Source organism: Haliotis asinina, chromosome 13 (assembly GCF_037392515.1).
Source record: "Haliotis asinina isolate JCU_RB_2024 chromosome 13, JCU_Hal_asi_v2, whole genome shotgun sequence".
NCBI lineage: Eukaryota > Metazoa > Mollusca > Gastropoda > Lepetellida > Haliotidae > Haliotis > Haliotis asinina.
Window position 1 is genome coordinate 54,671,420 of NC_090292.1, and position 24,581 is coordinate 54,696,000.

Sequence of the window (24,581 nt, forward strand, 5' to 3'; positions counted from 1 at the left end):
TTTTCATTTACAGATACATTGAAAAGAACCCTGATGTGTCAAATACTAGACATCTTTTCTACAGAATTAGGGTCATTATACTTGTCAACCCCTTTCCAGGAATAATAGACTCGACCATACAGTAGATACGGGCAAAACTACATAGTTTATTTGCCATTGCGAGTAAATAAACATTTTAACCCATTTGAGAAAATTATTCCCTTAAAGTAGTGTGCCGTGTACTGTTTTGATTTAAGGGATATCTGCTAGTTTTACTGGAATAAAATTATATTATTACCATTTATCCTGAATCGTTTAAATTCACTGCGGTGGGTTTTCGTCGTTGCCATTTTTAACGCGTCAGCAGAAGAAGGGATAATATCAAGTGAAACAAAATCAGAGACATCAGAATTCAGTGTTTATTGCAGAAGGTGTGTAAGTTTGTGTATTTGCGTTTGGATACGTTACACCGATGATTTCCTACCTCGATTATGAATTACATTCTTAAAATCGAAAATAGGTCAGCCGGTTTGTGGAATCCTAAAAATTTCTTGGGTGTCGTACCATCAAATCGGCCAGCAAAAGCTTTACATTGAAATAATTATAAATAGGTGTGATTGAGGTTCTCCCATTAATATCGTATCCACAGCGAGTAACAGTTAAAGGACTGGAAGTAGCAGATCAAAGGAAAGTACACATATTGATAGGGACAGTCATAAAAGAAAATAAACACAGTAACGATCTTGTTTTTTTTGTGATTGTGGAAGCCCGAATCATAGCATTCTCTGTCGTTATGGTGCGATACAGGGCTTGGAATATTGGTTAGTAAGACAAAATGGTACTTTAATCATCGACGACTACAGTGAGTGTGAATGATAACCTTGACAATGGGCCATTTTACGGATTGTTACTAATGTTACTATTTTCTGAATTCAGAATAGGCCAATGCTTTTCTATTAATAGTAAACTTCAAAATTGTAATGCACAGTTTTTCCATGTCCAAAATGGCCTATGGCCTCTGCCGTTCCCAGTCCCTGCAACTAAGAGTTTTAACGAACTGAAGTAGGGATTCTTGCAATCGTGCACCATCATTAACGTCTTTGATAATGTTAATGATATGTAAGATTAGAGAATTACTCTGATTACATTAGGTTATATTTCCTGAAAAGAAAATGGTACAATGTATTTATTGTGTATATAAGTCAGTACTGAAGTCATATTTTGGAGCTTTTGCGTTATATGAAACCCTGATATACTTACATCAGAATAAACATGATAAGGTATGATTCTCATGCACCGATCTTGAAATCATTGTGTCTACACCATAAGCGTTAAGCCTTAACCCCCTGGATGCCGAGTTTTTTTTCAAGCGCACATTTTCGTAAGGTTTGAAAAGTGAACGTTGTGCGAGATTTGCGCTCGCGTGGTACTGGATCTGCGTACGGCTATAAAATTGCACAGAAATGTAGAATATTTAATTTCCCATCAGTTGGTATAAATATATATGCGGCTACCTCAGGGGTCTGAGAAATAGACACTGCTAAAAGTTGTCCAAAACTTTTCTGTGTGTTGAAAAACAGTAAATTTCTCCGTTTTTTATCGTGCACCAATAAAAGCACTCTGCTACGGTTTTTTTAATTTGGCATCTTAGCGGAAAGTGTGAGCGAAGAAAATACAGCTTGATATCTGAACGACATAAGTGTATATGAAATGGATGTATGTACTAATGCATAACGTCATAATCACAAAATTAAAAATGACCTGCAATAAATGTCAAAAATCGATTTTTTACCATGACGTCAAACGTCGACACAGTATTCATGCACGTATAAAGATAAGGGGGCATAACTCAGCTATGGTTTACATTAGGTCAATGTAACTCCGATCACATGGAGAGAATTTGCTGTGGATACCGACAGTATATTTTCGTGATGTTTTGTTCACAGTGAACCAAACTATTCCAACACAAATTTCCCCAATGTGAGAGGATACCGTTTGGTAGTTTCACAATTTGTAAGAAAAGATGCAAGTGTACTACATCAAAAATCAGGCAATAGCGATTTGGATGTCCCTATCCGATACATATTTTAGTTCTTAGATTCCCATATTCTCCTGTTTGTGTATATGTATTTTTATTAATTTTCCATCATTATTAATGGAGTAACAGCAACATTTTCAAACGTAATGAAATAACTGAAAATAATGCGACATTTTAGTTGACGTCACAGCATGTTTTGTGCATTTTGTGACGTCGGAAAAAGACTACTCTGGTTGCTGATTAGTATATATCTAACCTAATTTCCACTCAATGTGTAAAAGATTTCGGCTTCTGTGTCAGAATTCAACACTTTTCAGCCAAAATATAAAATGAATGGTATTATCACTGAAATAGTGTCCTGAATATATCAACAATTACACGGTTTTACTACATATCTTATTGTGAGCAACACGCGCACCTGCCTAGCATCAATTTAGCATAAATAAAAATTTCACAACACCTGAATATTCATTGAGTATTCATTTAGGAAAAAGACTTTTCTTCTCATGATTATGAAATTAATTCCCTTCATAAGTATGCAATGAAAGGTACAAAGAGATCGATGTTTCAGTAAAGAAGTATTAGAAAATGGACGTAATCCTTGTCCAAATTAAGACTTGACCTGATGTATATATTTTTAACAATTTCCGTATAAATATTGTTTGAGTTAGACATTCTGCCATCAGATATATTTTAATAGCATTTGAATTGACTTTATTATCGAAAAACAATGATAATGAATCATGAAACGTTTTGACAAACTCGCACCTGGTCAATTAATATTGATAATAGTTTTGTCTATAAAAACGACACGAACCAATACAATGAACAAGACAATTCCTTTAAATAGTAGTATGTGTGCCCCTACATTTGATAAAATGTACAAATCATTTTCATTAATATTATCCGTTTTACTTATAAGTTGGAATGAAATCGTTGTTTATTAACCTGTTCATATGAAACTGCAATATTTGTCCCAACGTACTGAATATTGCACATCACGGGAACTAAAGCACATGTTGCAGTAATGGCTACGTGTGATCTTCCAACACTTGTGTAGAGGCTTAAAATGTGGTATAATACACTTACTTAGACAGTTTCCCATGTAAATATTATTCAAACAATCAAAAGCTTTCAAAGAATAAAAACGGATACCTTATATCGACACATGACACATGTGTTGAACATGGATATACGTAGATACTGAAATCAGTTTCATGAAAAAATATCTGAACGATGCGCAAAATATACATCACAATACTAAAAGTGCAATCGGAATGGTATGGGCATTGTGTTTACTCTTGTTCAACCGACCTTCACCTCAAAGAAATTGCCTAATATGTGCAACAATGTTGACGTATGACATCACTACCGATGACCGATTTCTTTCAAAATGGCGGCTTCGCTGAGAAGGGTACACAGGATTTTGCGACGACATTTTTCTTGATTCAGGGATCTTTTGTATACAAATGTGAGATGTAAGAATTTAGAATTATTCTGACTATCTGTGTATTGTGATATGTTCTTATCGTTTACATTGTAAATGACGGAAGAAGCCAGAAATGCCGATAAGTACCGTTGTCGTTCTGCGTGATTTTGCGTCAGTCATGGCGTCACGCTGCACTAAAAGTTTGACAGTTTCTTATGAATTACCAAATTATTTCATTGTATCTATTTTCAATTTGCTATTTTTTGCCACGATACTCTTCCCCTGAATATACTAAGCGTTTTGAGCTATTGTAAGCAATGATTAGAGGGCTGGATGTTAGGAAATTTCCGAAAATGCTACGCAGTGTAAAATTGGATTTTTTCTTTGTTTACATTTCAGTCAAGCGCTGTCTTTCGAGCACAGCGTTCGTTTTCATACAAAGTATATTTCGTTTCGTTTTGTCTAGACAGTTGGTATTGGTGACAAAGACCATTTGTAATTTGATTCTAAGATATATGGGGAATTCAATGATGCATTTGTCACAGCTAACTATGAAGTATACATGATGTAATAGGCTTCTCAATACCGGCCTTCTCGAAACGTGATTTAGTAAACACTATCCAATATGGCGGAAAGCGCACTTCGGCGTTCGTGTAAGTGTATTTTCGAAAACATCCCAACCGATTCTGGGTACATCGGTGACGTTTCAGAATTATCATTCCGGGTTACATGAAAACTTGATATCAGTGATCATTAATATGCTATTTTTGAAATGCATTACTCCCAGTAATTATCCGATTTTCACATTTCAAAACATACTGCAAATAACGCTGTGAATCTCGATTTTGTACAGTTTGAAAAATGGCGACATTTACGAAGAAGCCTATTTTGAAAGGCGATTTTAAGCACTTTCGCTTGGTCTGAGATAATAGTGGATGGTATCAAGAAACTGGGAATTTTCCGCAGAATTCAAAACTGTGAAGTATTTATATATGCGTGGTATATTTAGAATTTTATTCGACTTCAAAGTGAGGGGTGAAGAGGAGGGACATATATGTCCCTGTGGCATCCAGGGGGTTAAAGGGCCACTGATGCAGAGCAATTTCTGTGGACTGGTTGAACTTTTATTTTTTTCTTCTGTGAGTACCCTGATGATATCCCAGAATTTGTGACTGGTTCGTGACCTCTAATGCGCAGTCGATATGCGCAGTTGAGAGATTAATTATAGACAGATGAAATAAGGTGAAGTCATTTTTACTTCATTACAAATGTATTATGAAAACAAATAAAACACTTTGGAGGATAATCATCTGCCAGTGGTAGAAATGGTAAAAAACTATGAGGACGGAAAAATAACGAAGCCAATGTACGTCTCTATGTTTTGTCTCGTAACCTAATTAGTTTACTGTCATATTTGCATGATTTTGAAAATTAATAAAAGAACAAACGGTCTCCTTATATTCATACTAGTCATAGTACATTTCTAACATGACAGTAACATTTAAACATGGTATAGACTGCCAATGTGGATCCTTTATCACACACATACTCGATTTGTTGTGTGTTTTCTGGCATATAGATTCTGCTGAATGCTAATAAGTAAATTAACAAAATGCAAATAACAAATGTTAAACATACTAATTTTATAGCAACAATATCGGGCGACTACCTTGTTAAGGAATGTATCCATCAATATCCACCTAAATGAATGATATTCCATTTATCTGAATCTAGTAAACAATCTTCTATGTTGTGTTTCTTACAGTGGTCTAATTTGCGAAAAGGTAAAACATGGTTTCACGTCTTTCAAATTGGTGAAAACCTGATAAACTTCTCATTGGCCACCCAAGGTAACACACCTGGCAACTAATTGTATGATGTCCGCCATTGTAAGTAAATTAGTTGGGATATTTTGTTACAATCAGACAAGGAATACCATGGATATTTTTAGATAATGGCATATGATCATCATGATGGGCCTCCGGCCTCCTGACGGTTTAGGTGAAGAAAATCTGCTAATGAGGACCGGACCCCAGTCCCTTTGTCTGCATGGTCGAGTTAGCAGGCACTGACCAATTTGCAGTTTGGTTTCGTAATTAAACTGTTTGCGACAAACATTATTGGCTCCGCATCAGTACCCTTTAAGTATCAAGAGACCACTTTATTTCTTAGCTTCTATTGTTCTTATGGCAAAAGACTTGCTTTTCTTAGCCTTGCTATATTTATGATTTGATGGTGCATGTAATAAGGTTCTGGGTTTTTTTATTGCAGTAGTAGACAAGATGACGTCACAAGTCCCAGCAAAGATTGTTCTGAAAAGCACCACAAAGATGTCTCTAAATGATCGGTGAGAAAACCCCAAGTGTTGCCACGACTTCAGTCCATGGCTTCTGTTGTGACCAGCACGGAAATGCTTGTGTCCAGCGTGTGTTCTCAGAGACAAAGTGGGAAGTGTTCTGAACTGCAAAAGGCTAATATCTCGTGGATATTTCCTAGATAGGACTCGAAACCCCTTGTGCTGTCACTTCGGCAAAGATTAAGCATGTTTACACCAAAAGTGGCCAAATCCCATGCCAGAAGGAAATATGAAATCCTAATGGCACAACCTTTATCAAGCCCAGCTTCATTTAAATCCTCACCTTTCTGTAAAATTATTTGGACGAGGAAGAACAAATTTGATGCAAAAAAAATCAAATGAGGATGGAAGTTCGAAACAGGTCACTGCTGCCATGCCAGTCAGAGAGTCACAAGTGCACTCAATGACTGTTATGTTTATTAACCCATGCTAGCTAATCCCCAAGGGTGAAAATGGTGTGAGATTTCCTGAATTCAGGAACCGTAAGTAAACAACACCAAGGTAAAACCCACAACAAACCAACTATCCCTCAACACATGTTACTAATATTGGTTTAAATTTGAACTTCATGCTTTTTATGTTTAAATGTATGATGAAGATGTTCACAGCATGTCCAAATTTGCTAAAGCTGCAGTTTGAGCTGAGGTGTTTGGCTGTAATTTGATGTGATGGAGGGATAGGTGTGGTCCTGGAGAGCTTCTGTACAGTCACACAGTGACTCACAGCATGCCATCAAATAACGCTCTGCTCAGGCTGGCGTAAACTATGCACCATGGTCAGAAAATATACTTGCTCTTGTGGGTCAAGACTCATGAAGTTTCACATTTCACAAATAAGTGTTTCACATTTCGGAACCATAAAACATACTTTGGTCATTCATCTTAGCTTCGTTTTCAATAGAGTTAAGCATTATATCATGTACATGGATGTATAGGTTGGCCTCTCAGGACAAATAGCCTTAAGCTTGACCGAGGCTTCAGTTACATACTTGAGTTTATTGTCACATTGCATATTGAGATGATCTGGTTGAACATGGACGAATAGCTTTTAGCTTGACACAGGCTTCAGATATGTACCAGTGGTTATTGTCACATAGCATATTGAGATGATCTGGTTGAACATGGACGAATAGCTTTTAGCTTGACACAGGCTTCAGATATGTACTGGTGGTTATTGTCACATTGCATATTGAGATGATCTGGTTGAACATGGACGAATAGCTTTTAGCTTGACACAGGCTTCAGATATGTACCAGTGGTTATTGTCACATAGCATATTGAGATGATCTGGTTGAACATGGACGAATAGCTTTTAGCTTGACACAGGCTTCAGATATGTACCGGTGGTTATTGTCACATTGCATATTGAGATGATCTGGTTGAACATGGACGAATAGCTTTTAGCTTGACACAGGCTTCAGATATGTACCAGTGGTTATTGTCACATAGCATATTGAGATGATCTGGTTGAACATGGACGAATAGCTTTTAGCTTGACACAGGCTTCAGATATGTACCAGTGGTTATTGTCTTATAGCATATTGAGATGATCTGGTTGAACATGGACGAATAGCTTTTAGCTTGACACAGGCTTCAGATATGTACCAGTGGTTATTGTCACATAGCATATTGAGATGATCTGGTTGAACATGGACGAATAGCTTTTAGCTTGACACAGGCTTCAGATATGTACCGGTGGTTATTGTCACATTGCATATTGAGATGATCTGGTTGAACATGGACGAATAGCTTTTAGCTTGACACAGGCTTCAGATATGTACCAGTGGTTATTGTCACATAGCATATTGAGATGATCTGGTTGAACATGGACGAATAGCTTTTAGCTTGACACAGGCTTCAGATATGTACCAGTGGTTATTGTCTTATAGCATATTGAGATGATCTGGTTGAACATGGACGAATAGCTTTTAGCTTGACACAGGCTTCAGATATGTACCAGTGGTTATTGTCACATTGCATATTGAGATGATCTGGTTGAACATGGACGAATAGCTTTTAGCTTGACACAGGCTTCAGATATGTACCGGTGGTTATTGTCACATTGCATATTGAGATGATCTGGTTGAAAATTGTGGATTGTTGTCTGTTTCACTGGGTTAGATGTTGAAGTACATTATGCTTGGAATCACTGGAACTGTAAAGGGAAATGTACAATATAATTACAAATTGGAAATGAACCCACCATTTTTCACATGTTCATGAATCATGTATGGGAGGCATTTGTTTACAGTAATCTCTCCAGAGATAAGAAGTTAATTCTAGACTTGCTATGAGCATTTCTTCATGTGGTAATTGGTATCTGAAAAATTGGTATGTCATGTTTTCCAACATTCATAAGTGGATGTTTCGTTGCAATGAAGGTGGTGGTAATCTTTGAATGACTTGTTGAAACTCAATGATGATGTAGAGGACCGCCATGAAATACATCACATTAGCCTGTCATTTGTTTGATATTGTTCTGTAGTTTACACCATTTCTGTCCCTGAATTCTGAATGTTCGAAAGGAGATGTTGGTAAATTGAAGTGGAAACTTTGTTGCCATGGTTATTATCTAATATGTTCGTTTTAGATCTGTGGTAAAAGCATTCAGGGATATGTTGATTATATATGTCTAAGTCGTGGTTATTGACCCTTGTGCAATCATCTCTAGTTCCTGAAAATGTCTTTTCTGCCGTGATCTTGAAGTATTTAAAGTTTGTGGTAGATTTAACCCCCACAAAACCATGTGCATTAGTTACAAAGTACAAAGCTCAGAGAAGGGACCACACAGCTAAATAAGCATGGTAGAGGCATGGGGCAGGGGCTGATGTGGTGCAGGATGATGCTGCTGTCGCCGCCGTCACTGCACCTGTGTAAGTATGTTGTACTGCCCACTATAACACCAGTGTTCTCTGCCTGTCCGTGAAGCTTCACCAACATACAGAAGACGCGCCCCCAGACTGTCGTGCCCAACATCCGTGCTAACATGGTGGCCCAACAACAGGCATCGGCCAAGAACAGGAGATTGGCCCAGCAGTTGGCCAACCGGCCAGGAGTTGGACCAATGATCAACCAACCACAAATCAGCATGCCAGGAAGTGGTGTTGCCGTGGCGATGAGGCTCAAGAAGGTAATGTGACAGGTGGTCACCTGAAGCCCACTATTTTTATTGGGGAAGTTAGCATTAATTAAGCAGTGGATCGATCATGTTGTGGAATATATACGTAACTCCGGGAATTGTCTGTTGGAAGAAATAGCCCATTAGATATGTCAGGATCATTGTTCACAAGGTGTTATCCATACTCAGTTATTAGCAGGTATTTATCAAATGTCAAGTAATACTGAATGAAGAGTGGTGTTCTGATGTTCGAAAATGATGAAAAATTGAAAGGTTTAAAAACGATTCTTGATCATAAACACATTTTCGATTAATTCTGTTGTTTTAGTACAACATGCTTGAGCGAAGTAATTTAACTATTAAATTTGATGAATATTGATGAACAAGCACTCTCAACAATTTTAAGCTGTGCACATTGTAAAATTGCTAACGACTTTTATTGTTTTATTACAATTCCATTGTATTTCGTGCATTTCATTACATGACAGTATCAGTTATGAAAAAAACCCATCAGACAAAAACTGAGGCAAAACCCTTAACTTTGATGATTACATTAAAAATAAAATGTTTAATTTTTCCTTGTCCTGACTCGTGCGTTATTTCGTAACTTATGTTCATTCCAAACGGTTGGTGGAAACTTGAATTCCTTCAAATTCCCTAGAAGCGAACGTACAATCTCTCTCCTCGAGCCAGCTCTCTTTTCACGCCCAAAGCACCCACGTGACCACGCACTTGCCAAACCTCACTCACTCTCTCCTTAATCACCTGAGCAGAAGGCTGGGCGGTGTTTCTTGGCTCAGTTTGAGGCTTATCTTCATTTATAATCGGATATTGACCCCAATCTCTGCCCTGAAGTCTTTGTAGATGTGATGGCAGTAGAAAAGAAACTCAATATCCCCACAGGCAGCGTTGCCGATAGAGAGTTTTCTCGCAGTAGTCTGCAGGGTATTGATATTAGTCTTGTACTGCATTATCAACAACCAACGTTGAAGATATGCATCTGGTGTCATCGTTTGTAGAAGACCACGATGTTAAAGATGACACATATATGTACGCTGATGCTGAAGTCTGATCATGGGTCGCTGACGGCTCCCAATATCATCCATGACGAAGACATCAGATCTGGCCGAGACAAGCTGCATGAAGGGAGACTCCCACATCCAATCGTTCCTGTAGAACCATCAGTTGTGGGCGGACATCTGGCTCAGTACTGGATAGGGATGTTACAATACATTTACATATTCGGTGAATCAAATTCAAACCATAGCCTTCATGAATACAATTTGTTAATTGTGAGCACCAGAACCAAATATGAATGAATATTTATCAGAACTAGAACTATCTGTGTGCAACACACTAGGGCTGTCACGATTCACTGGCATCTTCAGTGAATCAAGGCGTAGCCCTACATGAACAGTGAATTTTTATGAATTTTTTGTTTTATTTTATTTTTTATTTTTATTTATTTTATTTTTTTTATTTATTTTATTTTATTTTATTTTTTTATTTTTTTAGTATTTATGGAGTGTGTTTTGCTTGAACCCTTATGTCCTTTTCCAACGTGAGATACGCAAGAATACCCCTGCAGTAGCACAAGCGTTGGGGCAACTTAACATTGTTATAATGGATGTTCCATGTTGTACATTAATCTCTTAACTATCATGTTGTATATGTGAATAATTATTCGAATTCATTAACCAGAATTCATGATGCATATCATATTTGCCACGCAGTGTATTCATTGCAGGTCTACTAACAACCTAATTTGAGTGTCATGTTAGATCGCTAGATCACAATGACAAATTAAGTCAACAGCATCAATCACTTCAGCACAATATTACATTCATGAATAATTATTTGTATTTGTTGCCCAATATTCCATCACCCACAGATTGCATGCTTCATGTAGAAACTTTCCAGTGGATAACAGGAACAGTCTGCCATCCTCTCGTCAATCTGTGCGCAGCCCGATTCAACAATCAGGTGACAATGTTCATCTCGCCAGTGCCTGTTCCACTAGCATGGGCTGTTGACGCCCAAGCGGTATCCTGGGAGGGCTTGAATGCTTATCCATTTCCTCCTCTGATCTTGTTGCCAGAAGTACTATGCAACATCAAACAGACGATGTGCCTGCAATTGATTTTGGTCACACATTACTGGTCGGCAAGATCCTGGTTTCCAGACGTAGAGAAACACGGTGAATCCATGTTGCCTCCCAGATTGGCCAAAACTCCTCATCCTTCCTCACAGCAGGCAAAAGCACGAATAACCAGGAGTGTTCCGTTTTCACGTATGGAACATACTACATCGTGTTTTTACAGAGAAGATCTACACACAACCAGTATGACAACAAGTGGAGAAACTTCAAACAATAGGACACTCGTAAGGGGTTGACAACCAGAAGAGTGACTTGCCCACATGTAGCTGACTACTTTTGTCAATTGAGGTCTTCCAGATGCTTGAAAGGATTTACACTGTCAACTCACTTAGCAGCTATCAGCTCAGTGATTACTATAAAGACAGAAGTGAAGTTGATGAAGGTTCCAGAATTAGTGGCCTTATTGAGATCCTTTACGTTAGAGGATCAACAGCATATGAATGTAGTATTGCGGCATCTCATCAGTGAAGATTATGAGCCTCTGATGCAGATCTCTTTTGAGTTGCTCACTCAGAAAACAATATTTCTGATCGCCTTAGCAACTGCAGCCAGAATGTCCGAAATCCACACCCTATATATTTCAGCCATACAAGAGTCGGAACAGGCAAACCACGCTGCTGTCACCCAGCACTTTGCTGGGACTTGACCGTAAAAAATCAGTTGCGAGGACATCCAGATTGTCAGTTTTATGTTCCGGCTCAATCGAATATCCTGGGTTCAGATGGTGCACAAGACTTGTGTCCATGTGTCCAGTAAGAGTCCTGAAGATCTACTTAGAAAGAAGTGCTGAGAGAAGAAGGCAGTCCAAGCGTCTGTTCATCGCTTTGTCTCTTCTAGAAGTCTCACAGATGACAATCTCCTTTTGGATCAGACCAGTGATCCAAAGAGCATCTAAAGCAACTGGGTTGGACCTCCTAAGAGCTTTCAACCCTCAAGAAGTAACACATGGGACCTGATCAATCTCATCAGTTATGGAAGGCTGTTTTTGGAGATCAGATACAGTCTTGGCGATGCACTATCTATGAGATACAACTACGCAAGATGTATACGGTATACATCAGTTTTGGCCTCTAGTGGTAGCGCAGCAACTAAAAATGGCAAATAGGCGTTAAAGAAAATCTCACCTTGTCATGCAGATGCGTGGACGCCAGGGAGCTGATCCATTGCCACTGTCAGAGAGTCCATGTTCCCCTGTCTAACAAGATACTCAGTTTGGGTAATAGTCCTTACCTTAACATATGTATGGGATGTTCCAGATATCTGGACAACGACGCGTCTAGCATGTCTAAATCCGCATATCTATAAAGATTACTCCTCATACCAGGTATAAGAAAGTGGTCCCCTGTCAGATGTCACTCGGCAATCCAGTTTGCAGCCCCGAGAAGAACTACTATAAGCAAACACAAGGGAATACGATCTAACTCGGAATCCTGAAGGTGGCTGACGTGCCACCTTTTATGTCGGATTCAGCAATAAAACGTGAGCCAGGATAAGGAAAAATATGCAATTTTTATGTTAAAATTGGCGTTTTATTCTTATCCTGACTCACGAGATGAAGCCCTCCCAACCATCCCCTCACACCACTCGGGGTTTCCTGTAGAACTGTGTGGAGGCATATGTATCAGAGAGAGAGGCTTGGCTTGTGTGTGGGCGGAAAAAAGGAACTGGCTCAGGGTGAGTGATTGTACGTTCGCTTCTTGGGAATTTGAAGGGCTTCAAGTTTCCCTTAACCATTTGGAAGGAGCTGCAGATAAGCAATACAGCATGAGTCAGGATAATTATAAAATATCAATTTTATCACAAAACTTGCGTTATTTTGAATATAATCAATAATTGTTCCCCTCAAGTACTCCGATAATCAAGAGTGGATTTGGCTTCCTGTTCCCGACACTATGAATGAGGCTTTTGGCAAGAAACAGACGAAACATTTAGGAAGATGATGACTCGAGTTATTAAAATTGTGTTGGTATTGGTATGTTCACCTATTATTAGTAAGTTCTCACAAGGACTGATAGTTTACAACTTGAAAAGCATGTAAGATTCTCTATACCGACTTCATGTGTGGGATGTCATGGCCTCATGTTTATCACAGATGGACTTTTTTTAGAAAACATTTAGATCTTTGCTGACAAATCTTTCACATAGAAGTGATATATTTCTCAAAACTGTTAAATATTTTCCTACAGCGTAGTCTTCAGCAACGTTTAGGTCGGAGCAATGTGAAGGCCAGACTGAACCTGTCTGCGGTTGGGAGGGGTCAACCACGTGGAGGCCAGAGAGGTAATCGCCGTGGTGCCCGCGGGATGAGGCGTGGTCGAGGAGGTCCAATTGCTGGCCAGATGAGCAGACAGCAGTCACAGGCATCCCTTACTGGAGACGGCAGTGGTGGCTTCAACCAAGGCTTCAGTCCACGTGAGTTTATTCACGCTGTGGAAGCAATTCTGGAGCATTGGTGACCTCAATTGCAAAGAAAAACTTTCGTATTTTATTTAATGTCCACAACCCCTGCTTGTTTTAAGGCCAGACACTGCACCTCACATATGACAAAATGCTTATGAAGTATTTCTTAGGGTTAATTAGTTTCAACTTAGAGGTATACATTTTAACAATTGAAAAAGAGTCTTTTCCAGGTGATGATGCCACTGGTTGCCATGGAAACATCCAAGATGGCCGCCGAAAGCCTGAAAAATGATGCAATTTAGTGAAAGTTTTTCTCTAAAACTAGTAAAGATATCTAAATAATTTCAACTTTACATCGTAGCTTGGGGTGTGTAGGGTGCAATGACAGAGAGAAAATATTTAAAAAAGACTGTTATGTTATTTAAAATTTTGTTTTAAAAACATCACTTTTTGGAGTTGATTTTTCACTCATATTTTATTTTTTAAAAAGAAATCGGGGGAAAAAATTTTAAAAGTCTCTCTGTTATTGCATAAAGTAATCAACTGCCTATATGTAAACAAAATTTCATTCAAATTGGGTGATTAACAACCGAGAACTATGTGCACTAAGATCGCTAATGACGTATATGGAGAAAATGAGGAAATAAGTTTGGTCATGTGTTTTTTCTACTTTGACACTAGACAAACACATTCTGAATCTCACTTTACTAAAGGGATGTATTCCAAATACATGAAACAATTCATATACAAAAAAGATAATTAAAAAAAAATTAAAATCCAGTTCACATTACAACAATTACTTAGTTGCCTCAACACAAACTCAGTCCCTACGCACCCATTGGTATGATCAATCAGTTTGGCATACATTGTCACAGAAATGAGATTGAAGGTTTTCAAAAGATTTAAATTTTGAAAGTTTTATGCGTGAATATCCACTCTTACCTTCAAAGGCTCCAGTGGGAATGTTTTCCTCAAAGGCGTGGTCCCTAACATGTTTCCGTCGCATCGAAAATGTCAAAGCTGTCAGAATCTAACACAAGCTTGATCGCGCTGTCAACACTTGTCGCACCACTGACACTGTATTTGAAGCATGTCTGCCGCAAATGTGCCTCGTATTCTTCACGTAGCCGTGCTTTGACTTTGTTAATCTCATTTTACAGAATACAACAACCGTTAGTCAAGAATATCTCAAATACAACGTTTCTCGGTCAATATTTTCGCTAAGCAGACACCATTTTGAATGCTACTGGGAAAGGGCGATGTTGTGTTGATTTGCCGAATGGTGCATTGTGGGATACGTTTTGCCATATAAGGAAGTAACGAAGATTGCCGAATGGTGCATTGTGGGACATTTCGCCTTGCCGAATGATGCACTGTGGGATACTTCGCCTCATAAGGATGTTTTCGTACAGAATACCTATCGCGGGAAAGTGAAGATATCCGCACATGGAATATCTATTTTTAGAATGTTTTTGACCAGCAACATGGCGGAAACGATCAGCTTTCTAGCGAAGTATAACATGAATGGGTTCGTTTACGCTAGAGGGGCGTGGTTACGGGTGAAAGATCAGTGTTTTGAGAGTTTGATTACACACATATTTAACTATTTCCACAGATATGATGACGTTTTTAGGGGTTTATATCAAATTTAAAGACATTATATCGAAATTAGCATGTTGTATCGCGAAGTACGTGTGTTAAATAAATGAAAAAAATCAAAATCCCGATTTTGATAGATTGAAGCAAAAATGTCAATTTAAGGTGCCGTGTCTGGCCTTAAGACAAATGGGATCAGGTGGTCAGGCTCACTGACATGGATTTTTATTAATGTGTGCTAATTTCATATATTCATGCTCATGATGTCAACCACTGGATGGGTTTTCCATTGAGGATGGTGTTTGCAGACTGTCAGCTAGGTTGAATATTACTCAGTGAAGTATTAATCGAAAAGCAAACTAGACACCAAAAGGGAACAAGAAGCTAACCCAACGTTTGGTATTTACTAACTGAGTAAGATACGTTGATATCCATGAGGGACATCCATGAGCTTGTAGTTCCCCTTGTTTAGTGTCCTTTTTCTGCTAGGGAGTGGGTCAGGTGCATTGTAGTTGCTCACATTGTCAATCTCTGGCTGACATGATGTTTCCACAGGCAGAAATAAAGAATACTCATTGCAGACAGTGTTGCAGTGTTAGTAATACTACTGGGATAGTGTGTTTTGTAATGATACACTGTATCTGTCTATCAGGTCGAGGTGGGCGTGGCATGAGGAGGGGTGGCTTCCAGGCTAGAGGTGGGCGTGGCAGTCCCAGTGGTTTCAGGTAAGTTAGCATGAACACTGATGACAGGTGTTTGGTGATCTGTGGAACCCATAGAGACCCTTCCAGTTAATGTCTTGTTACAGCGATAGCATAATGATCATAATATTGGCAAAATAATTCTGAAAGGTATTATGTAATTATGCTTGAATTATACAGAAAGCAATTTAGTTGTGCATATGTTGACGAGGGACTTTACAGGGTGTCTGTGACATGCTTACAGTACAGTGTGGAGATATTAACAACTCTGTGGCACAAGGTCTTTGAAAGGACTTATTGAAACACAACAAGACTAGTTTTGAAACACTACAGACAGATTATTATGATCACACGCTGAATTTTAGAATGACCACATTTGACTAAATTGAAACCTAGTAAAAATGTCAAGGTGTGCACCTGCACATGAGATACTCTCGAGAGGTTGATACACAGTCTGAAGCCCATTCTGGTGTAAAACCCGACGTTGCTGGAATATTGCTAAAAGCGGCATAGAACAAAACTCTTGCTGGTTCTGTGGATATAGCAATTCTTGACAAGTTAACCTGTCTGTCTTTACACTAGTGGGCAGTGGGCTTGAAGCCTACTAGTTAAAGCTTTCACTCCTCACACTGAAGACACTGGTTTGATTTCCCACATGGGTACAATGTGTGAAGCCCATTTCTGGTGTCCCCTGCCTGGATATTTTACTGTATTATAAACACTCATTCTTATAGTGGACTGAGATTATTCCAAAGCTTTGCATCTGAGAAATTACATTATTTATATAGACTGGGCGTTTATATCACCACTCATCTCCACATTTTATTCACATATTGTTGTGAAGCCAAAGGTCTTTGGCCCTTATGGCTTAACCTACCTCAAGATGAGAGGCAAACTATCACAGTTACGAAGCATCGAATGTCAGTGAACAGTGAGTGTGTGCTCATGTCCTACAGTACATGAAGTGCTTCTTGGCTCATGTGCTCATGACTGCCCAGAATGTGTCACATGTCCACGAGAGTTTATTGTGAATATACAGGTTCTTGTTAGCTGAACTTTATGAAAATAATTTTAACAAAATCCAGGTACAAGGGGAGGTAAAAAGTTTGTATGACTCACCACCTCAAGTTGTAAAACATCCATGCCTATAGTATTTTTGCATACTTTGATCATTCATGTGGTACCTGTGGAAGTTTTAACACCATGCAACAAACAGTATTACTATTGTGATACCCTAGTGACGTGAGAAGTTAAAACAATTTGACCTCCCTTCATAGCATAGAGTTCTTACAGGCAAATTGCTTTCACACAAGGAACAGAGCTCCAGATAAAGCGCTTATTCGCATATTTTACGCAATAGAAATCACATTTACTCCATTAATTACAAATCAGGGAGTACAAAAACGCGTAAGAATCACTTAAAACCTAAATGGTCTATAAAACTTTGCATACTTTACTCATATGACGCAACTGGCATGCGTATGATTTGTTGTGGCACACAAACTCTAAAACAGCATTAGCTGATGGTAAGCGATGCTTATATAAGCATATACTATTATACTGTATTATAGACACTCATTCTTGTAGTGGACAAATAGATGATCAGGGCGCCGCAAAGGCAAACTTTTTTTTTTTTAAATGTCAATAACAAATTTTTACATACACAAATAAAAGTGACGCACAGCTGCCCGAGAAATGTTCACATGTTTTTATTTAGCCTAATACTGTTTGTTGTTAGTTGTTGAAACATTGAAGCATTGCTATTTTGCAACTTTAGGTAATGAGTTCTACGACATTCCCTTTTATCAGATTTGTGGCAGGTATCTCTTTTTTTCTTTTTTCTTTTAAAAGTTAAAGTGTCTGTTCAAAAGCTGTAGCTTGTATATCCAGAACTATCCCCTAGACATGCATGTGACAAATATGCGTGTGGTTGTACTGAATGAGACTAGTGTAACACTGGACATCTACGTGTTGATTGTTAGCCATGTTGTGTCCCAAAAGGCCCAATGTGTACACTGTCAGCCGTGTTCTGTTTGGTGTATAGGGGGCGTGGTGGTGATGATGGGCGGCCATATTACCGAGGTGGGAGCCGTCGTGGCCGGGGTTTCCAGTCACGTGGCTACGAGTTCGCCCAGTAAGCTGTTGCTAGGTGTTGGCATGCTGGCTTCTCACCTCTCTTTCTATCTGCCAGCCCTCCTTCAGCTTACCAAGTGCATACATATCCATTCTTAAGTAGGACAGGCAGTTAATTGTTTTGTTTTGTGCAATGTTGCAGCCATCACTGTTCTGTGAATTATAATGGGAGATCATTATCCTGGTATTAAAAGCTTCATTTCTACAACAAATATGCGAAAAGATTCACAAATTAGAAAGAATAATTCAAGATGTATTGGTATTTTTCCTTGCCAAGCTATATTTCACTTTTCGTTGAAGAGAAAATGGCTTTCCATATTGTTTCTTCTGTCTTTTGTTACATTTTCTGTTAAGTATTTAATGTCATTAAGTCTGAGGAAACAGCTTATCTAAATCTCTGTTTCTTCTTTTGTGACCAGTTTGACTGGTTTATTATTGTCACATTTTCTGTATAGGCCCTGCTGGCTGTAACATTGTATCATAAAGACGTGTGAAGTCATCAGGCATTGCCTACCTCTGTTTGTGTATTGACTTTAATGTCATCATTCAAATCCTGTGGTTACCCGTTGTTTGTTGGTGTGGGATGCTTGTTTGTATTTTTTTTTTCCCTTCCCACCACTCCCATCGAGGATGAGACAGATAACATGATCCGTTTCCACCATTTGTACACCATAAAGTTCGAATATTAGTCCCATCATCGACAATCTCCAGGGTATATGTTACGATAAATCTCCACCATACTTTGGATGCATCTGTGGCTCAGTCTGAATTTCATTACCTCCCTTGTTTGACTTCTCTTCAATCAGGTATCTACACTGGGAATTTGAACAATACAACTCACTTTCATTTCTTCACTTATCTAACCAATTAAATTTGGCAACAAATGATGCAGAGGTACTCTGAAAGAGTAAGGAGTTCTTGCATATATCTATATATTTTGCTGTAGATGCATCCAGGGTGCTAGTGGATTTGTACCGTAACATACTCCCTGGAGATTATCGAGGATGACATTAGTCAAACATACATGACTTCTGTGGTATGTAAGCTTGTCAACTGGTAGAAAATGTATGCACTTGTGAGGCTTGCTCCCCACTACTCTCACTAGTGACTGACTGGGTGTGGTGTTGTTCTCTTACAGGTCAGGTGGGGGTCAGGGGTAGAGTTCCACAGTTCTTAGTGTAGGTGGGTGAGGTCGCTAGGGGGTATCCAGTGTTCACGAATAGCGTCTGACCCTCTGACAAATCCAGCAGGTTCACCAATGGCCTGATAAATCCCTAACCCACCGACCCCAGTGTCTAACTGAATATTTCCCAGTGACTTACTTGTGGCATTAGACACTTTTTTGCTGCTTGTAAATCTTATGTTTGTTATACAATGTTAAGAATTTCAGTGACAGCTATAAGATATGATAAATCTGAAATATGGGTCTAATTTTATTCTTTGGGTCCTGTGGATTTCAGTGGGTTAGACAGAAATCTGAAACTTACAGGTCCCAATGTCCTGTTACTTTGAAACACCATTCATGAACACTGGGTGTCTATCATGGTAATGTTGGGGTATGGTCATGTATGTATCACAGGGTAGGGTGTAGTCATACAAGTGTTGAAATAACTTTAAAATTGTTAATGTCATATGACAGTGTTGGGTAGAGGTGGTGGGGCAGCCTAGTGTTTAAATTGATGAGTGCAGCATAAAACTCCACTCACTCACTTACCTAGTGGTTAAAATGTCTATTCATCACTCCGAAGACCCAGGTTTGATTCTTCACATGGTAACAATGTGTGAAGCCCATTTCTGGTGTCCCCAGCTGTGATAATGCGTGAATATTGCTGAAAGTGGCGTAAAACCATACTCACTCCAAGCTAGATGTGCAGGGGGAATTTCCTGGCGTAAAACTGTTTAGTCAGTCAGCGATGAGGTTTCTGATTCAAGATGATCACTCACTTGTTAGAGTTGTCTGTCTGCCTTGTTGGTTGGTGGCTTTTCCAGGGGTGTTAATGTCTGTTACGTAGAGAGAACTAATGCAGACTTTGTTTCCTAACAGCATTTAGTATATCATTGTGTACACTGTACATTGTGGTAACACTAAGGACTTGTGTCACTCCATGTTGCTTGCCATTTTGATGTGACTGTTGATGCTCTTCCTTTTTAAGGTTTCGGAGAGATTTACAGAGAAAGATTTAGTTAGAGATAGTCCCTTACTCATCGATGATGTTAACTTGATCCTCTGTTGAAGACCATCGCATCAAAAGTTGTCATGGTGTGAAGTTAGTACTGGTGTATTGTCGCTGATCTCCAGTTAATGCTTAGCCTTGCTAAAGATAATTCAGCTTTGAGTATTTACAAGTGCAGAAAAAGTTTTAAATGAAATCCATACTGTATGAAATAATTCATCTAAATAACAAGACAATAACCTTTCAGGTATTACCTTCATTTCTTTGTAGTATTGTATGATGCACCATTATGTGGTATCTGGTGCCATGCATGGAGGAATATCCTATCCAGTGCCATGCATGGTGGAATATCCTATCTGGTGCCATGCATGGTGGAACATCATATCCGGTGCCATGCATGGAGGAATATCCTATCCAGTGCCATGCATGGTGGAATATCCTATCCGGTGCCATGCATGGAGGATTATCCTATCCGGTGCCATGCATGGAGGAATATCCTATCCGGTGCCATGCATGGAGGAATATCCTATCCGGTGCCATGCATGGAGGATTATCCTATCCGGTGCCATGCATGGAGGAATATCCTATCCGGTGCCATGCATGGAGGAATATCCTATCCGGTGCCATGCATGGAGGAATATCCTATCTGGTGCCATGCATGGAGGAATATCATATCCGGTGCCATGCATGGAGGACTATCATATCCGGTGCCATGCATGGAGGAATATGTCAGCATTTCCAATATCTGAACTGAAATAAAACTTGATCATGAATCAGTTCGTGCCCCCATGTAATAATATGACTATTTTTATGGCACATCTATGCCCTGGATGTGGTCTTTTGTACATTTTAGATAGTTGCAGGATTTATAGAAAATACATCATTCAAATCTTGATGACATCTGGTCAGTGTCTGCAGGACTCTGTCTCTAGTGTCATAAAAGTAAAAGCTTGGGTTCTATAAACTGGTAGGTGAAGTCAGTGAGGTTATAGAGGTTACAGAGGTTACAGTGATGCGTGTTGTGTTCTTTGTAGTCCAGGAAGCTTTGTTCCAAGCATGTTTATGTTCTCTAGAATGTGATTTGTAGATCACTGCTCTTTGCTGCTTGTTCTCTGGAGGTGTTTTGTAACTAATTTCACCCTTGAAGTTTTGAGAAGACATGTATCTCAAGCTAAAATGTTAGTGTTAAAAAACAACTATTGCCAGCAGGTGTTTAAACAACAACCATTGTTAACTGGTGGGGTTTAAACAACAGATATTACCTACTGGCAGTAGAACCCTGAACATTTGTCAGCTGGGTTAAAGAACAGACGTTGCAGGGATTGGGAAAGACAGGGGCCATGGGTCATTTTGCACATTCAAATAAAAATGGCGTATTAAAATTTTGAAGTTTACTATTGATTCAAGGGCAGTGGTCCATTCTTAATTCAGAAAATATCTAACAATACTGAAAAAGGCCCATTGTCAAAGTTCTCTTTCCCAATCCCTGTGTTGCCATCTGGGGTTAAACCGGATATTGCCATTTGGGGTTTAAACAAAAGGGATTGCCAGCTGGTCTGATGACAATTATTGACAACTGGTAAAACGACATATTACAAGTTGGTGCTTGAACTTCAAGTTCCCCCTCACCTTTATGAGGCTATTTCAATATTGTACCTGAAACAAGGTTCACTCTTTCTACTGTCAAACTATTTTGTCAGTCAGATTTTGTTGGGTTTTTGGTGTTTTTTGTTTGTTTTTTATCAGTAGACATTTTGTTCTTTTACTTATCATGTCAAGAACCCTGGAAGCATTAAAGTTTTTAGTTGCACCTAGGTGTGACAGGAAATGACTATTGAATTTAAAAGCTATTTATAATGGCCCTGCCCTGCCTGAATTCGGTGGCCAAAAGATTGAGGTTGTCCATCTGTTTTGATGAGCAGTGGTTGTAGTTACCTCAGAGAGTGTTGGTGTTGTGTTAACATTGTCGCACTGTCAGCACAGTAGTACTAATTGTGTGACAGCCAAGTGAGAACCTGGATGCAACTCCCTCAGTTGGCTTCTCAAATGTTGCTTCAACATCCTCCGCAATTTGCAGGTTTGCTTCCTCAAGTTTGGTTTGCTTTTTTGTGATGATAGAAATAAATAATTGACATTTGTTTTACTTCATTTACTGTTGCTGATTTTGTAATAATATTTTCTAAATGTAAGTTGAGACTAGATGTGTAGACATTGAGTGTAAATGTTCTGTCTGCTCAAAGAATTGTCTGAATGTTCAGGTTTGCTTAATTGAAAATCATCCATGTCTCAGAGAACCTACTTTTGTTGTTTCTGTTGCTAGGTCATAGCTACAATATTTTTGTTACCATAGTTACAGATTTTTGTCAACTTCCAGGGGTCGAGGAGGGAGGGGAGTGAATCGCGGTCGTGGAAGAGGACGTTTCCAGCGTGGTGGCAGGTTCCAGGGCCGTGGGGGTGGTCGTGGCAGGGGTCAAGGCCGAGGCAGTGGCCGTGGAGCCGGTCAGACCCCAATGTCCCGAGAAGAGTTGGACAACCAGCTGGAGGAGTACATGTCCAAGACCAAGACTCACCTGGACACCGAGCTGGACGCCTACATGGCCGAGGCCAGCTGAGATGGACAGTGTGACCTCCAGATTAGTCACTTACATTAACTTGGGTGGTTTGGGAGAACTGGAAACTGCACAGAAGATGTCCATGTTGATACACCATCACATATCTCAACTGCCATGAATGTTTCTTCTTCTGGGACTCTGTGCAGTTTGCATTGTGTGGGCACAGGATGTGAATGGCGGCTTAGCCACAAGTAGAGTCTTTGCAAGTAGCTATGATCTTAATTTCCATTGAGTTGCTGGTAGTTTTCTCTGTGTGTAATCCCCTGTGTCCCTGTGGTGATCGAGAGAGGTCACAGGCTGGAAGAAGAGAAACAAAACAGTTCATGAAAGACACCATTTGCCACTGACTTTAAGTGTTTATTTCCATTATGAAATTACCAGGTGTGTTTGTTCACATGCTGTATGGTTCCTCTGCAGGGCCTAGACAATCAGGTTCAAGGTTAAAACTCAGATTGTAATAGCCACTTCATTAGTTTCATCCCATTTTAAGAGAAACAGTCGAAACATTTATGTAGATATGTTAGGTATTACAACCATCAAATGTGCTAAAACAATGCTGTATTATCCTGCAGATGTATTACATGCTGTCGATACTGACTACCAGTATGACCGTCATCATTTTATAATACTTATGCTTTCATGAAATAAAAGCACAGTGAGTGTTCATACCTGATTCAGTGGATGTTAATAGAGTAAACATTTAACAAAATGTTCTCTAGTAAACACATTTGAAGTACAGCAGTGTTATAAGACCCCAGTGTGGTGAATCAGTCATGTTGTATCACACCTTTGTATCTTGTTTCCCCTGTAATTGTTTCCTGGTGTTGTCATTTGTATCTATAATCCATCATGTATTTATTTCCATTGGATTTTATGTTCTGTAGTTTGTGAAACCATGTGTCTCAAGGAAGTACTGTTTTTAGAACACTTCCAACCGAAACTTTGTTTCACTTAACGTGTCAGTAATAGTTTTACAGTAGTTGAAATTATTTTCTTTTTGGTGGTGTGATAGTCAGGAGTGAAGTGTCCTACAAACTACACTTGGGGCTATTCTTTCATCTAACACAAACTGTTTCTAAAGAGGTATGTCCTCAAATTTCTCCGCTTGACTTCAACTGGTGGCTGTTGAACAGTGAATATTGAGTTTTATGCTGTTTTAGATGTAATATGTACTTGCTTTGACAATTACCAGAATCACCATCTGAGCTCGTGAACATTAGTTTTCTTATTTTTGAACATAAGTTTGTGTTAGTGTGCAATCCAGCCAGATGTAGTGACTGTTTCTTGACACATCTCAACTAGACTGATAAGCTGAGAGACAACTTCAACATCCATAGTTACCTGTAGTGGTTTTGAGCTGACTGAACAAACCCAGCACAGTCCACCAGGTGACAGACCCCAGTCAGGTTGTGAGCTGGAGGACGAATCCATGTGTTTTGTGTACTTACATCAATTACCATGTTTTACACACATACTCTTCTTGTTTGTAGATATGTACAGAAAACTTCATTTTATAAAATAAAGAAAAACATACCTATATGACATGTCAGCGCTGTTGGTTTATTTTCAGTCTCAACTTCGACTGGTTGAAGAACTAGAGGATGTTCTTTGTTAAATACAGTGTCCTGTCTTCCTGATGTTCTTTTATGTTGATACGACATCATGAGGAAATACAGTGATATGAGATCATGAGGAAATACAGAAGGTTTATTGAATGGTCATTGAGAAGGATCAAAATGAAGCGTGTACAACCCTCATTTTTTAAAAAAGCTTTATCCGCCTCTGGAATGCGTTGCATGCTGCTTACCTCCAGCCAAAGCAAAGCGTCCAAGCTATGGTGTGCCTGCTGAAAAATAACCACGTCACTTGAAAAACCGTATAAAAATGA

The 24,581-nt window shown here is 39.1% G+C and overlaps 1 protein-coding gene across 2 annotated transcripts; it reads left to right on the plus strand.

Annotated features, from left to right (window-relative positions):
* The first annotated feature begins 149 nt into the window (after positions 1-149).
* On the plus strand, positions 150-24,222 carry LOC137260500 (chromatin target of PRMT1 protein-like). 2 transcript variants are annotated; one of them, XM_067798174.1, is made up of 7 exons: positions 293-410; positions 5,718-5,793; positions 8,730-8,931; positions 13,264-13,489; positions 15,726-15,798; positions 17,819-17,908; positions 22,456-24,222. In XM_067798174.1, the coding sequence occupies exons 2-7, from the start codon at positions 5,729-5,731 to the stop codon at positions 22,691-22,693; spliced, it is 894 nt and encodes a 297-aa protein (XP_067654275.1). In that variant the 5' UTR covers positions 293-410; positions 5,718-5,728; the 3' UTR covers positions 22,694-24,222. The 2 variants fall into 2 exon arrangements, with proteins under 2 accessions (XP_067654276.1, XP_067654275.1); XM_067798175.1 differs by lacking the exon at positions 17,819-17,908 and having other exon boundaries at positions 150-410.
* Positions 24,223-24,581: the final 359 nt, after the last annotated feature.

Excerpts from the sequence above, each read along its gene's own strand:
- LOC137260500 (XM_067798174.1), top strand. The coding sequence starts at position 5,729 with ATGACGTCACAAGTCCCAGCAAAGATTGTTCTGAAAAGCACCACAAAG. Across the intron at positions 5,794-8,729 it reads AAGATGTCTCTAAATGATCG|CTTCACCAACATACAGAAGA; the intron begins GTGAGAAAACCC and ends CTGTCCGTGAAG. Across the intron at positions 8,932-13,263 it reads TGGCGATGAGGCTCAAGAAG|CGTAGTCTTCAGCAACGTTT; the intron begins GTAATGTGACAG and ends ATTTTCCTACAG.